This window comes from Canis lupus, chromosome 5 (genome assembly GCF_003254725.2).
Source record: "Canis lupus dingo isolate Sandy chromosome 5, ASM325472v2, whole genome shotgun sequence".
In the NCBI taxonomy this organism is placed as follows: Eukaryota; Metazoa; Chordata; class Mammalia; order Carnivora; family Canidae; genus Canis; species Canis lupus.
In genome coordinates this window covers 58366343-58381545 of record NC_064247.1, presented here as the reverse complement: position 1 = coordinate 58381545, position 15203 = coordinate 58366343, and the positions used below count along the sequence as shown (strand labels likewise).

General features: G+C 59.6%; 2 protein-coding genes across 8 annotated transcripts in view; both read right to left on the bottom strand.

The window, feature by feature from the left end:
* The window catches only part of SMIM1 (small integral membrane protein 1 (Vel blood group)), a 177610-nt gene that overhangs the window by 35621 nt on the left and 126786 nt on the right, over positions 1–15203 (bottom strand). The gene's annotated exons all lie outside the window — the stretch shown is intronic.
* The window catches only part of TP73 (tumor protein p73), a 63210-nt gene continuing 56117 nt past the window's right edge, over positions 8111–15203 (bottom strand). For 4 of the 7 annotated variants that reach the window (XM_025427382.3, XM_035716518.2, XM_025427379.3 and 1 more), the window contains 9 exons: positions 14781–14896; positions 13151–13260; positions 12695–12837; positions 12414–12502; positions 11664–11791; positions 11048–11244; positions 10643–10781; positions 10329–10422; positions 8111–9171 (listed from right to left, as the gene is read on the bottom strand). In XM_025427382.3, the coding sequence (XP_025283167.3) occupies positions 8833–9171; positions 10329–10422; positions 10643–10781; positions 11048–11244; positions 11664–11791; positions 12414–12502; positions 12695–12837; positions 13151–13260; positions 14781–14896 (1355 nt within the window). In that variant the 3' untranslated portion in view covers positions 8111–8832. The remainder of the gene's footprint in view (positions 9172–10328; positions 10423–10642; positions 10782–11047; positions 11245–11663; positions 11792–12413; positions 12503–12694; positions 12838–13150; positions 13261–14780; positions 14897–15203) is intronic. The other 3 variants (XM_049110521.1, XM_035716519.2, XM_049110520.1) reach the window with 2 other exon arrangements.

The window sequence follows — 15203 nt, the reverse complement described above, 5'->3', positions numbered from 1 at the left end:
CACCTGTCCCCTCCCTGCATGCTTAGCACCTGACCCTGCCTGGGTCTTCCTCACGGCGCTCTCCAGTGTCACCTGTCTCCTCTGTCATTGTCCTCACTATGGCTAGTACCTGCAGGCCAGCAGATGGGGAGGGACTCATTTGTTCTGCTCATGCTCTCCCTCCAGTGTCCAGAGAGGTACTGGAGTGTCTCACTAAATGCTCAGTGACTCTGCTGGTTGATTGACCATGCCCATTGCCAACTGTTTGAATGATTTGGGATCGATTTTTCTATATTAATGACTTGGCTGTGCCCTGTGTTGACTGTTTCAGTTAAGACTGAGTTCATGGGGCATCTGGGTGGCTCAGTAAGTTAAGTGTCTGATTCTGGATCTTAGCTCAGGTCTTGATTTCAGGGTCGTGAGTTCAAGACCTGTGTTGGGCTCCATGCTGCGTGTGGAGGCTACTTAAAAAAAAAAAAAAAGATCTGAATTCACTTTTCAGGTCTGCTTGGAAGGACTAATATGGAACTATTGGTGAGGGTGCAGCGGGAGGAGCCCCTGCACTGGTGGGAGGAGGCGGGGGGGCAGTCTGGCTCCACTGTCCCAGAAAGCATGTGACAATTGACATCAAGAGCCTAGGGGATCCCTGGGTGGCGCAGTGGTTTGGCGCCTGCCTTTGGCCCAGGGCATGATCCTGGAGACCCGGGATCGAATCCCACATCGGGCTCCCGGTGCATGGAGCCTGCTTCTCCCTCTGCCTGTATCTCTGCCCCTCTCTCTCTCTCTGTGACTATCATAAATAAATAAAATAAAATAAAAAAATTAAAAAAAAAAAAAAAGAGCCTAAAGCGGTCCATGCATTCTGACGCAGACAGTTCCAGCTCTAGGCACCCATATTGGGAAGATCATCGGAGGTGGAGACGGGCACATCCGCCAGAGTGTTCCTCTTGACACCAGCCTAGGGAGCAGGCTAGGCTGGAGGCCGGCCCCAGCATTGACGTGGGGTGAGTCCCCGCAGGGGACTATAGGGTCATTACTTAGGGAGGATTTCTGAGGACACAGTGAAGTGCTTAGAGGGCAGCATCAAGCTGGGGGAAAGTAGAGAACAAAACTGAATGCATACTCCAGGCCCCGCAGAGCAGAACATACATCGTGTGTGTGTACGTGTGTGTGTGCACCCATGGGAGAAGAGGCTAAAAATGCACATTCCAAAGGATCAGCTGTGGTTTTTCCTGCCCTAGTGAGATTACAAACGATACTTAGTTTCTCCTTTATGCCTGTCTACATATTCTCAGTGGTTCCCACCACAGAAAGCCCCTGTGCTTTATTTATATACGGAACCCAAGTAATGTGAACCCACTGTGTCTGCAGGAAAGAGGGTTTAGGTTCCATTGGAAAACATTTTAGCAAACTCAAGGACTCGTTTTTCCTTCTAAAGGGTACTATCTGCCGGGTGGTGCTGGCTGCTCCGCACTGCTATCAGGCCTCACCTGGTGGGAGCAGTTTGGAGTCCCCAGGGGGCTCTGGTCCTGCTCCCTGCAGCCAGAGTAGTGGCACTTCTGTCCGTTTCTCTTAACTGGCCTTCTGCATCTGCTGCTTTAGCAGACTTAGGAATCCCTTATGTAAAGAAGACACTTAATCCAGGTGGCAGTTTATCACAAGGAGGGTGGTGAGGCCCGAATTTGACCCACGACTGCCTCGGTGGCCCTGTCATGTTGCAGATGTGTCTATCTGACAGTCCATATTTATTGATCATCAGGCAATTTTTTTAAAGATTTTATTTATTTGTTCATGAGACACAGAGAGAGAGAGAGAGGCAGAGACACAGGCAGAGGGAGAAGCAGGCTCCATGCAGGGAGCCCGACGCGGGACTCGATCCCGGGTCTCCAGGATCAGGCCCTGGGCCAAAGGCAGTACTAAACTGCTGAGCCACCCAGGCTGCCCCTCAACAGGCAATTTTTAAATTGCTTCTGCAATCTGGTTGCAGAAAGCATTTATTTGCACGTTTATTGGAGGTTTGTGCCAGGTGGCGGGAGAGTTTTGTGAGGGCTGTCCTCGTAGCTCCTGCTGGTCAAGCGCCTCCCCGTGGTGGGTGCCGCTCCAAGGGTGCTGAGCCCAGGGGGCCACTCCACTCTGTGCTCCTTTTCTGGTCGCCAGCTTCACTAGCCAATAGCTCCTATCTTCTTTCACTTTTCTGTTTGCTATAAAGTTGGGGCCACATTTTTAAAGAAAATTTACTTGCCTTTCTGAGTATCAGAAGTTTTGCAATTTGCCACAATTAACTTCTGTAGCATCTGAACCATCCTTTCACCCACATATGGCGTCCTTAGAAGATGCAGGTACTGCTGTGATCAGCATGAAGTTTCCTCATGGGGTGATGGTCAGCTGGGATGCCTGCCAGTGCTGCACAGCCAGAGGCTGTGGGTCACCCACCAGGGACAAGTGGGAAAAACCAGAATTTCATTCTGATGGGCTAGAGAGACACTCTCACATGGTCTGGCTTCACGTTTGTCAGTGTGCACACGAAGGAACAGCCACAAAGGAACAGCACCAGGATGGCACTTCCTTTTCCTTTTTTTTTTTTTTTTTTTAAGATTTTATTTATTCATGAGAGACACAGAGAGAGAGGCTGAGACAGGCAGAGGAAGAAGCAGGCTCCATGCAGGGAGCCCGACGTGGGACTCGATCCCTGGTCTCCAGGATCACGCCCTGGGCTGAAGGTGGCGCTAAACCGCTGAGCCACCCAGGGATCCCCTAGGATGGCATTTCCTGTGCAGTGAGAGCTCAAGACATATTCATCTTCATTCTCTTAAGCTTTGTGACCAGGAGCCAGGTGTTCCAAACTTTGATGACTAGGGTCCATTCCTTGGTTCTAATACTGCTCTAAGGAACTGTCATTCTTGAGGGTGATCTTCCTGTACATTGATTATTATTTCAGAGACACCCGTGGTCCTTTGCTGGTTGCCAACAAAACCGGCATCCCGGCACAGGGTGCCAGAGTTCGGGCAGAAGCGTCCTAGTAGGTAGGGTGTCCCAGGTCCTGCTCTGGGTACAGATCACTGAGTTCCAGTCTGGCCTGACCATGCTGCCCTCAGGTGTGCGTTCTCTGGGTGGCAAACAGTGTCTCTGCAGACACCATCTGAGAACCGTTCAAGGTCGGGGAAGTTACACAGGAAGAACTTGGATTTGCTGACTTTCTACAAGATTTCCTTCCAAGTTCTAGTCAGTGCAGTAGATCTGCCATTTGTAATGTGAAAGTGCAATCCGGGTGTGGGCCTCAGCCTCGGCACCATCTCAGCGATCGTCCACCTTGTACATGTTTCAGACGCCATCCAGTAGGCGCCCCGTCAGGGTTACGTGACTATGCCCTGGTGCCTGTAATGTCTTAGTTCCAAAGCGTGTAAAATGACAGTGACTTCCCCATTCCAGGGATCCGGTGAAGTCACACGTCCCTGCACAAAGTGGACAGGGGCAGTAATGCTGGCCCAGGGCTGGGGGTGTCGAGTAGAGGCCCCCTCGGTACCTGCCCTGGAGGTCTGTGGCCTCCACACCCCTAACCAGGAGAAGATTATCAAGCTCCATTTGGGGTCTTAGTCTTTGCCCAGAATCTGTGCACACACACTGTATCCAGGGAATCTCTTCCAATCCCCACAGAGCAGCTGTTAGGGCCCTTTGGGTGGGCTGGCCCATCGGCTGTGGACCTGTTACACAGAATAGTTGAGGCCTCTGTGGTCCAGACGGAAGCGCCACGAATCACACCAAAACTCAAAGCTGGGACCCAGCTAGGGATCTGATAGCCTCACCACAGGGGCTGTTACCAAGAGGCACGTCCACGGTGACACGCTCCCCCTTCCCTGGACGCTGGGGAGGGGAAGCTTTCGGCAGCCGAGGGGTTTTCCTTCCTGGTGTAACAGCTCCTTAAGGGTGTGGGAGCAGAGCCAGGAGACGGAGGTTGGGGCCGGGACCTGGTGCACAGAGAGGCGCTGCTGGCACGAGCCCCCTTGGCATGGGGCCCTGGAGGTCATGGCCGTGTAGGGTCACCTGGGTGCACCCTGCAAGCTGTCTCAGGAGAAGCAGCACTGAGGGTCTGGAGCATATTCAAAACTCAGTGTCAGGTGCAGGAGGCAGGCGCAGGGTTCCCTGGGCCTCTGGGGGGCAGCTGCAGCGTAGTTAGAAACCAAGTGGCTGTCTGAGAGAGCCAGGGCAGGAGCGGCTCAGTCAGGCACAGCACCTCCTACGTGGTACGATGACCTATCCTGACGTGCAGGTAGGCCCATCTGTTATCTGTGCCAGCATATAGGCTATCTTCGGAGGTCAGCGGGCAGAGGAGTGGGCGCCCTTCTCCTGGGTGGCCAGGAATGTGCAGCCAGGCCTCCCCGTTTCCTTCTAGAAGCTGTGCGGTGGTCATGGGGATGCTCCCAGGACAAGAGTGCCTTGCAAAGTGGCAGGTCTGCTTTAAACCCAAATTATCTATTTGTGTTACACAGCAGACATGTTGGAGATATTTTTATATATTTGAAAGTAATTGTTGTTGTTCAGACCCTTCTTTAAAAAAGATGTTTCTGAAGGAAGATAGGAAAAGTGCCCTTGTGCTGAGAAGCATTACTGTGGTCATTCCTCAGAGGCTGCTGTTATTTACGACCCGAGTCCTGGTTTCCCATCCAGTCCAGAGGTGTCAGTGTGCTTGGATTGAGGCAGGCCTCAGTGATGGGGTGAGGGCACATCTGCTCAGCCCTCCACAGTGGGGCCTGCAACACAAGATGACTCTAGGGGAAGGGCTGAGCAGGTTTTGCTCGGAAGAGTGTGTGAATGGGGCCAACCAGAAAAGTGTGGCTGGGGCTCCGGCTGGTACACCTGGCCCCACCTGACCTCGTCTGACTTCTGGCTCTACCTAGTCCCTCTTGGCCCCACCTGGCCTCACTTGGCCTCTCCTGGCCCCATCTGTCCTCACCTGACCCCACCTGGCCTCTCTTGGCCCCACTTGGCCCCACCTGGCCTCACTTGGCCCAACCTGGCCCCTCCTGGCCCCACTTGGCCCCACCTGGACTCTCCTGGCCCCACCCTGGTCTCTCTCGGCCTCTCCTGGTGCCTCCTGGTCCCTCTTGGCCCCTCCTTGCCTCTCCCAGCCCCTCTTGGCCTTTCCCGGCCCCTCTTGGCCCCACCTGGCCTCACTTGGCCCTACCTGGTCCCTCCTGGCCCCACCTGGCCTCATCTGGCCCCATCTGGCTCCTCCTGGCCTCTCCTGGTCCCTCCCGGTCCCCCCTGGCCTCTCCTGGCCTGCCTGCATGTGCTGTCCCTATGGAGCTATCCCAGCGTCCGTGAAAGCCTCCAGAAGGCCAAGAACTGGAAGAACAGAAGTGAAGCCCACATGGCCTCAGGCCTGAGTTGAGACGTGAGCTCTCTGCTGTGTCTTTTGTGTTCTAAGTTTTGCAGAGAAACGTGAACGAGCTTGACTCCAGGCAGCTGGGAGGGTGTTCATGGTCTCCCCGGGCCCCGTGTGACCTTTCTGAAGTTGAGGTCACTGGTCCCCACAGGGCTTGGATGAGGGGTCATGGGCCTGCACTTGGGGGGCTGAGGCCGAGATCAGGCCTGTGAGGGTACCCGGCTTTGTGCGGACAGCCGTGCCCGTGCCCCCGTGCTGCAGTGACTCAGGCAGCGCTGAGCTCCGGGGCGCTGCGGTGTGAGGACATGGGTGCCCGCAGCCTCAGCCCAGGGAACACCAGGGAGCCGCCCGCGCGTGCTGTCGCCTTCCTCATCGGAGTTACTCGGAGACAGCCTTCAGAACGTGCGCTTTATTATGTTACAAAAACAAAATTTCCCACCAAAACACAGCTAAAAAAATAACACATTTTCCCAAGATTACATTACTAAAAAAAGTTCATATCATTGGAATAGATCCATTAATACTGCTTGAAGAAGCATCAGTTACATTAAAAACACGGGTGGTGCTTGGTTTTCACCTTAGAGCGTTAAAGTGCATTAGGCTACGGACGCCGACGCGGCTGCCTGCATCTGCAACGCTGCCCGGTCCGGCCCCAGCAGCCCAGCCCTGGCCTCGGCCCGCGCACAGCCACGGTGGTGGGCATCTCGGGCCGGCCGGGCAGAGGCTGGCAGCAGCGTCGGGGCGGACACGCAGGACCTCGCCTTCCAGGCTGCTCCCGCTTCCTCACGGCTGCCGAACCCCCACCCCCAGAGGTTTCTGTGCTCCTGACCTTTGAGTTCTGCAGAACCGGAGTTCCGAACCTACGGTTGCTGCTCCTGTCAATGTGCACGTTCCCCTAAGCAGGGCACTTTATTCCCATGGCTTGCGCTCTCCGGAGCCGCCTGTCCTCCAGCACCGTGGGGGAAAGGTTCCACAATGGCATGTGCCACCTGGGGTCCCCACGGGAGGATGACCTCCTCCCGTCGCCCTCCATGTCTGGGGGCTCCTCCTGCCCCACACCAACCCTGTCCGGGGCACATGGTGGGGCCCCGTGGCATTCCCTGCTGGATTCGGACCCACGGGAGCACACCTCGGGGACGAAGCCACGGAGACCTGGGCCTGGGCCAGCCACATCAGCAGGGTTCATGGACCCCAGGGAGTTGGGGGATGGGGCCCCAGCACCCGGGGTGGAACAGGGGGCACCACCGGGGGAGCCCCAGCGTGTGGCCACTGGATCGAGTACTGGACTCTAGCCCAGCATTGATGCCTGAGCCCCGGGACGTGGCCTGTTTGCTCCTCTGTGGAATGGCACAAGCGGTGTACCTTCCCCGGCCTCGGTGTGGGGTGACCTGAGAGAATGGGGGCGTGGGCAGTCGCACACAACCGGCAGTAGCTGTGGGTCCACGGGCCCTGTGACGGCAGCCTTCTAGCGCGGTGGGTACCCTGCGGAGACCAGCCCCCCGTGTGCGCGGGCAGCTCTGGCTAGTGAGCAAGGTAACCCGGTTAGCCCTGGCTGCGGGGCGGGGGCAGGCGGTCCCCAGGGAGGGCACTGGTGGGGGGGGGGTGCGTTATCCCAGACACAGCCATTCACGTCAGCACCAACTGCTCTCATGGAAGCGTAGCCTGGTGACTTGTCCGGGCACGACTTTCCGAGGTGCACTCTGGTCTGGAGACGCCCCGAGAGCCAGCTTGGGGTAGCGCTGGCTGTGGCTTCGTTCACTGAGTCGGGACGGGCGCAGAGCCTGGGGGGCTCCCGTGCCCCGCAGGCCAGGCTCTGAACGCTGTGAAACAAGAAACACCGTAGGGAAGGAGCTGGTGTTGTACCACCCACTCCGTCCAGCGTGGAGAGGGCCGGAGCTGGAGTCCAGAATGGGCACCTCCGAACGTGCGGCCTGGAGTCCCTCCCGCCTCCCGCGGAGGAAGGCATGTTCTGGGGGGCTCACAGCAGCAAGAACAAACCCGGAGGGTGACGGGGGCCGTGTCTACACCTTCCCCTGGCCTGGAGGCTTACCTGCTTCTTTGGGGACATCAGGACGTCCCTCAGGACAGCCCGGGAGCTGGCTGGGCTCAGGAAGCGCCATGCGGCCCGCACCCAAGGCGTATGTCTGTACCCTGCCTGCCTGGAGCAACGGGGTTTGCCTCACTGCCCATCGCCCACAGTTCTCTGTGGCCTGTGTCCTGCCCTGGACAGCAGGTCTGTGGCCACAGTGTCTGGCCACAAAGGCTCATGAGTTTCCTTGCAAATGAAAACAGCCCCATGCCTGCCCCCAGCACGCTGACTCCTTGGGGTGCCTCGTGATGGTGCATCCTTCCCCCTGCCCAGGTGCCATCCTTGGGAGGATGGAAAGACAGGAGCCCTCCCAGCACGAGGCCTTCCTCCGAGCCCCCGGCGGGTGCACTTTGCTGCCAACAGCCCCCTCCGCCTGGGAGGGACTCTCCCTGGGGCCCAAGAAAGGCCACCCTCTGCCTTATGCTCAACTTGCCGATGTGGCCAAGAGAATGGAGCCGTCCACTTGGGACGGTGGACAGAGTGTTCCCCTCTATGGCCCCACACAGCATCTGGGGGGCAAGCAGTGACCCCTACCTGGCTTGCCCTCTGCTTTCCCAGTCCAGCTTGTTTATACAGACCTGAGAAGCCAGGAATGCCAGCAGGTTGGACCCTGAAGGGAATGTTATGAATGAAAGCAAAATAAAAGTTGACCCATCAAGTACAAAGGGTATCATTTTTATCAAATAGACAATTTCCAGTAATCTAAGGAGCATGCTGTCCATGCCTGTGCTGAGAAGGTCACCGAAGAGAGGTGGCTGTGGCCAGTGGTGTTGGCCTGAGTGTTGGCTGGTGGCAACTGACCAGAAGTTTCCTTGCCTCCGGGGAGGGACCGTGCACGCGGCATCCACATTCCCCCCTAGTCCCTGATTACAGGGAAGTTCTGGGTTTCCTTTCGGGGCAGGAAGTGGAAGGTAGCTGCAGTGTTTTGAAGTGTGAGAGACAGACGGACCCTCAAGTCCAGCAGAGGGACCCACCTCGGGCAGAGACAGGGTCTGGAGCATTGACCCAAAAATAAACGTGTTTTAGATACAATCACGAGCTGCTCATTGCCAGGAACCAGAAGCCATCAAAAAATACTTTTTGGCAGTCCATCAGCAGAGGCCGTCCTTGTATCTCGAAGGACCTCGCTTGAGAGCAGCAGAGCCCTAAGGAGGCTGAGGCCCGTGGTGGATGGCACACCCAGGCACGGCTCCGGTCCCCGGCACGCCAGTCCCACCGTCCAGGGGCCGGCAGGGTGGACCTGGCCTCTTCCCCAGACACAGCCTGCGGCCTGCCTCCCGAGGCAGTCTCCGACAAACAGGAAGAGGAGACACAACAAGGCTTCTCGGGGTCGATACCACACCACGGTCCCGTGAACCCCGGGCTGTGCCCTCCCGGCCCCTCAGTTAATCTCGCTCTCCGTGAACTCCTCTTTGATGGACTGTTTTCGGGACTTGCAGTCCGGGAGGTCAAAGCCAAAGTCGGCCCACTCATCAGGTCCCGAGCCCCCGCCTGGGCCCCCGCGGTTGGGGATGGTGATGGTGTGGCGCACGCGGAAGTGCACAGCCTCCATGACCCGCTGCCGCTGGAGCTCCCCGGAGCTGCCGATGGAGATGGTGGAGGCGTTGCTGCTGGAGCGGATCAGCTGCTGGGCGCCGTAGTCGTGGCTCTGCTTCAGGTCCTGCAGGCCCCTCCAGATGGTCATCCGGTACTGGTCCGGGATCTTCAGGGCTCCGAGGTCCTGCAAGAGCCACGGGCGGGCCACCATTGAAGGCCCTGCCCAGGGGTCCCCGTTCGCCCCCCAGCTGTGACCTGGCAGTGAAGCCAGCAGCCAAGGCTGCACTCCTGGGCACTGGGGAGCTAAGAAGGGGCATGTGTGTGTAGGGGTGAAGTCATTCCTGGGCTCTGTGTCCTGCTACCCTGACCACGCTCAGAGTGACCAACGGAGGCCCTCTCTGGCATGGCCCGTGGGGCCCAGAGCAGATCATTGAGCCCCTGCAGCCCTCCCCCACCATGCTGGGCACAGGGGTGACACTGGTGAGGGGCGGTTAATATGCACTGGACCAGCCCAGCAGGGGCCAGTGAGGAACGGGGTCGGGGAGGGCATTAGTGGATACGTGGTGCGGCTGCCGTCCAAGCGACTGGCCCCAGTGCCTCCGACGAGCCCTCACCTCTGGCCTGTGGGCCTGGGCAGGGGCCGAGCAACAGGCTGGGGAGCAGGGGCTGAGGAGGCTCTGGCTACTGAGCTGGGACGCCTGTGACGTCTCTTGGGCTCTCCCCTGTGACATCTCTTGGGCTCTCCAGGCTTGCGCTTCCCTTGGCTGACAGTGGTACAGCCCAGGGGCCCCAGGCTACGAGCAAGTGAGGTCTCTCACACTTTAGGAGGGACTCAGTGCTGGCATTGTTGTCTGGCCAGAGACTAGCCTTGCTGTTTGGTTGTGGTGCCCAGGCTGCTTTCCTGGCACCATCTGAACCCAGGACACATAGGGGGTGGACCCATAAGGGGTGTGGGCATACGGCAAGGAAGTGCCTTGGCTTCTGTGGGCCTCAGTTTCTCCCCGTCTAAGTGACCCTGAGCTGCACCAGCTCCAAGGCCCTTCCAGCCTTGGCAATTCTCCGGGCTTTGGGAATAGCCAGGCTGCTGGGTCTGTGAGTGGTCTAGCTGCCGGGGCCCCGGGCGGGATCACGTCCAGCCACAGCCGGCCTCGCAGCTGACTCCGTGAGAAGCCAGACGTGAGGGACTAGGTCGGGCTTGGTCTCAGGAAGCAGGGTTTTCCCAGATTGCCCCACCTTCCCTCCCTCCGTGAGAACCGGAAACAGAGTGACGGGCCCAGAAAGTGGAGGCCGGCTTTGCCCTGGGACCGGGCGCTGGGCTCTGGTCTGTGAGCGGGGTCCTACCTCTATGGTCAGGTTCTGCAGGTGGTAAATGTTCTGCAGGCCCTGGGAGGTGAAGTACTCGATGCAGTTTGGACATCCCAGTCCGGTCAGGAAACTGTGGAGAGAGTGCGGGGTGGAGTGGCGCTCTGCTGCCGGCCCGGCACCCCTGCCCGCCCAAGGTCCCTCCGGGAACCCCTGTGTGCTGTGCTTTCTCCTGAGTACCTGTTGCATGCTCATACCTGACCTCTCCTCTACCTCTGTGCATTCTCAAGGTGGTACAGTGGACGGGCGTGAGGACAGGCAGACAGCTGCACGCTGCCCAGCAGCCCACATACCTGACCAGGCTGGGGTCGGCGTGGTAGGGGGGTGGTGGGGTGCAGTGGGACCCCGAGACCATGGACTGGGCGCTGTGGCTGCCATTCATCTCGCTGCTGGCTGGAAGGGCGTGGCCGTGGTTGTTGAGAATTCCGGGGCCTAGCAGGTGGCAAGCCGGACTGTCAGAGCCAGCCGGGTCAGGCGTCTCCCGCCCCACACAACTGGGAAGCTAGCACGGTGCTGACCTCCCCACGATAGGGAATGGACAGGGGGACTGTCTGTGGCTGTGCCACCCATCCGTGGACAGCAGCTGCTGGTGGGAGGAAGCCGTCGGGAGCCCTGAGCTGGGCAATTGGGTCTGGAGCCGGACCTACCCTCAGGGCCTCCCCTACCCACTTTATGCCCCCACTGCCCGAGCCACTCACCCATGGGCCCCAGGTTGGGCCCGGCTGCTGAGCCGTGTGGGGGGGGCTGGCCCACCAGCTGGTTGACAGAGGGCAGCTTGTTGACGCCCCCGTGCGCTTTGTTCATGGGCGAGAGGACGGGCCCATAGGAAGCGGGCTGCAGGTGGCTCCTGCTCAGACAGCAACAGCTCCTGGTCATTTCCACATGATGCCCCGTGCTGTGGGGGGGCCTCCCTCACCCAGCGGTCCCACCCAGACCCGGGCCCGACAGCCCCTGGTCTGCCCTCCAGCAGGACCCGGCCACGGGCGGGAGGGAGGTTAGAGCCGGTTCTGCCACTGCAATCAGCCCGCAGTCAGCCATGTGGGTGGCCAAGCTCTGACCTCCACCCCTCCCCTTCCGGTCAGCAGACACTTAGGAGGAGGCCCCCCACCTTGGGAGCGGTGAGGGGTGGCCCACACGGCCATGGTACACAGAAGGCTCCCAGGGGGAGGGGGATGCCAAGTGGGGGCCCTGGGTGCCTGTCCTGGGGGCGCCCACGTCCTTGGGGAAGGGACTTGTGGTGCTGCTGTGGACGTGTTCCGCCCTTCCCACCAGGTGTCAGCAGGGGGGGGCCGGGGACTGGAGGGCTGCACTCACGGCCTCTGCAGGAGCTGCTGCTGCTGCTGCTGCCGGTACGTGTCCACCAGCTGCTGTGGCACCAGCTCCATCAGCTCCAGGCTCTCTTTGACCTTCATCAGGACCTCAAAGTTCTCTCGGCCCCGCACCTGAGCACAGACAGGAGGACCCTCTGCACAGGGCCCTGGGGGGCCTCGGGGGAACCCCAGGTTGCAGCGAAGCATCTCTCCTTTCACGGAGCTCCCTAGTATCCTCTTCCCCAGGGGCAGGTCTGGGGCCCAGTGAGCACCCCCACTCCCCTATCCCTGGGGCTCTACACACTCCGGGTGCTGGGGTGGGGGCACCCAACACATACAGGGGTTGGAGAATCAGGGACTCATTCTTGAGAGAGTGAAAAAACAAGTTCACATGATAGAAGACCCGTCCTGGCAAAGCTTGTGGGTAGTTTGACCCACGTGACAGCTGTATAAACTGGGGTCGCAGTGCTGTGCCTGCCAGACTTCAGGATTCTGTGACCCCTAACGCACTGTCCCCCTGGAGGGGTCTGCATCCTCCCTGTTTCAGAGACACTTCTTGCATTTGGGGGAGCAGCAGCACACACAGTCGCTGACTGGGTGGACCCCCATTCCCTGCAGTCTGGCTTTCCGGGAGCTAGTTCTCCCAGGGCCACCTGGCCTGCTGCCTGCAGAGCCCAGGGTCTCAGCTCTCAGAGTTAGGCCAGGGCCCCTCCCCACTGCCCCAGCGTGTGCTCTGCAGACGGAGGACACTCACGTGCATGTAGTACACGTCCTCGTCCCCGTGCCTTCTTTTCTTCACGTTGGCACCCAGGGCAGGGACGGCAGGGGGGCTCTGTTTGAAGGCTGCAGGGGGACGCAGGGAGAGGCTTCAGGGGTGGGCAGGTCAAGCCATAGGGATACCTGCCCCCGGGGTGGGACCATGCTGGGTGGAGCTGGAGCCAGGGCGGCCACATGGCTTGCAGGCTCGCACCCGGAGGGAGGTCCAGCTCCATCTGACACCCTGGGCGGCCCCATGCCCCAGCCCAGCCCACTCACCGCGCTTGCTGGCGGCCCCGTTCTTGGCTGCGCTCTCGCTCAGGGCCTGCTGCTCACGGTAGTGGTCTTCGTCGGCTTTGCGGTCTCGGCCAGGACAGGCACAGATGCGGCCCTCAAAGGACCGGCGGCCCAGCACCTGTCCGCTGGCGGGTTTGGAGGGGCACAGCCAGAACCATGAGCTTCGGGGGCCTGTCCTCAGCCCTGCCAGCCCTGCTCACCCTCCCCACCCACCTCGCACAGGGGGGTCTTGATGAGTTGAGGGTGAAGGCTGAGCACCCAGCCACCCTGGGACACCAGATCCCCCTCAAGTCTCCTTTGCAGCCAGGGAGGGCGTCCATCCCTCCTTAAACTCCCCTTCCCAGAGCTTGTACCATCCCTTACCGTGTCCAGACCCCGGGAGCACTGCCTCAAGCCCCCAGCCAGCCCTACCCCACCCCACATTCCCAGCAGACTCACTCCCGGGTCTCCAGTGTGATGATGATGAGGATGGGCCGCCGGTTCATGCCCCCCACACAACTGCTGTTGCACATGAAGTTGTACAGGATGGTGGTGAATTCTGTCCCCACCTACACACAGGAGAAGTGGGGGGACGGCTGTGTTGTCAGCACACAGGCCCCAAACCACTGAGGTGGGAGATCCTGACTCTGGGTAGGCATGGGGTGGAGGCAGCCCTTGCATTGTGGTCCTCTGCCAGCCAGCCAGCCAGCCAGCCAGCCATTTGCATGCACTCATCCACCTCCACGCAAATTATCCACCTCCATTCATCCATCCACCTCTATCCATCTTCACCCACACACACACCTACTCATCCATCCATCCAAACCATCCACCCATCCGCCTACTTGTCCATCTATCTATCCACTTTCTGTCCACTCATCCATCTATCCATCCATCAAAATTATCCACCTCCATCCACCTACTCATCTATTCATCCAACCATCCAAACCATCCACCCATCGACCTGCCCAGCCGGCCATCCATCCATCCATCCATCCATCCATCCATCCATCCATCCACTGACTGCCATGTACTGTGTTGGCTCTTGGAGGCAGAGTCCTGTGGTCTGCTTGCTCCAGCCATCACCCCTAACACAGATTAGAAGTCAAGCCTTGGAGGCTGGGTATGGGCGAGCAGGTGCACAGGGTTCTGCTTGCTGTGGGCTCTCCTGGGCAGAAGGGTGCATGGCACTGTTCTGGCAGAGGGACGGACCAGAGCCATCGGAGTGGACCTACATCTTCAGCACATTTGCCCATTTCCCAGGGAGTCCGTGGACAGCTGAGGCATGAACCCAGGACTACGGACTGGGTTCTTCTATATTCCAGGACTACAAAATGGGCAGTTGTCATGATTTCCCTGGGTCAGGAGATCAAACTCAAGTCTCTGGCTTAGGCAAACCTGGCCTTTCACAGAACTGTTGGCACATGGCAGCCACCAGGGGGCAGGAGAGTCCTGCTTGCCTGGCCAGCTCTGGTAGGTGAGTAGGGCTGGGGAAGGAGGGCAGGCAGGGTGGTCACACCCCTTCCTGGGGGTCTGGGAGGTGGGGAGGGGCAGGTAGAGGTTGGGGTCCCGGGGTCTGATTGCAGTCTAGGGGCCAGAGCCAGGTAAAGGAAAGATGGGGGCTCACTGTGCCCACTCCACTGGGGAAGCATGGCCCACAGGATGCACAGCTGGGGCCCACCTCTCTCCCCCATCCCACCGCCCACCCACCATCACCCCTCAGCCTCCCACCCCACTTGGTTCCACCTCCAGCTCTACACTACAACTGGGCCCTCTCAGGAGACCTAGAACCTTCTGCTGCCTTCAGGTCATAGCAGAGCCTGGATGGGGGCTCTCCACCCCACTCACCTCCCACCAGCCTCATCTCTCACCTCCAGGCCCTGCCTGTGGCCCGCCTACCTCTCTCCTCCAGAGGCCATAAATGAATGCAGGGAGCACAGGGCACGGGGGTGAGGGCAAGGGCCTTGCTCCATGGGAGAATTTAACTCCGAGACGCTGGGGACAGGTGGGTTGGCTGACTGAGGTGACATGAGTGCTTTTGGACAGGCCGCTCCCCACCCTGTGGCTACCTGCAGGGCCCCAGGCCTACCTGCGGAGGTTCGTAGGGAACCATGACACTCTGCCTGCCCGTGACAGGGTCGTCCACATACTGCGAGAGATTGTTGCCCTCCACCCGGATGAGGTGGCTGGCCGGAGCAGACTGTCCTGCCGGGAGGGGACGCCGCTTCAGAGGGGTGCCCAGCTGGGGTCCAGCCACCCTGTGGCAGGCACATCGCAGCAGACTGGGGACCACAGGGCTGGTCCCAATGGCCTCCTGGGGAGGGGGGTCTGAGGCCGACTGGCCACCCTGGTGCCCTCAGGGTGCCTGGCCCGGCAGCCCTGCTGCCTGCCGTCCTGTGGGAGCCTGCACCCGTGCCCTGGGCCCCCAGGTACACCTGGGAGGAGACGGGGCTGGGCAGGGAAACACTGAGCCCATCCTGCCAGCATTGCTGTCTCCCAGCCAGGAGGTCCG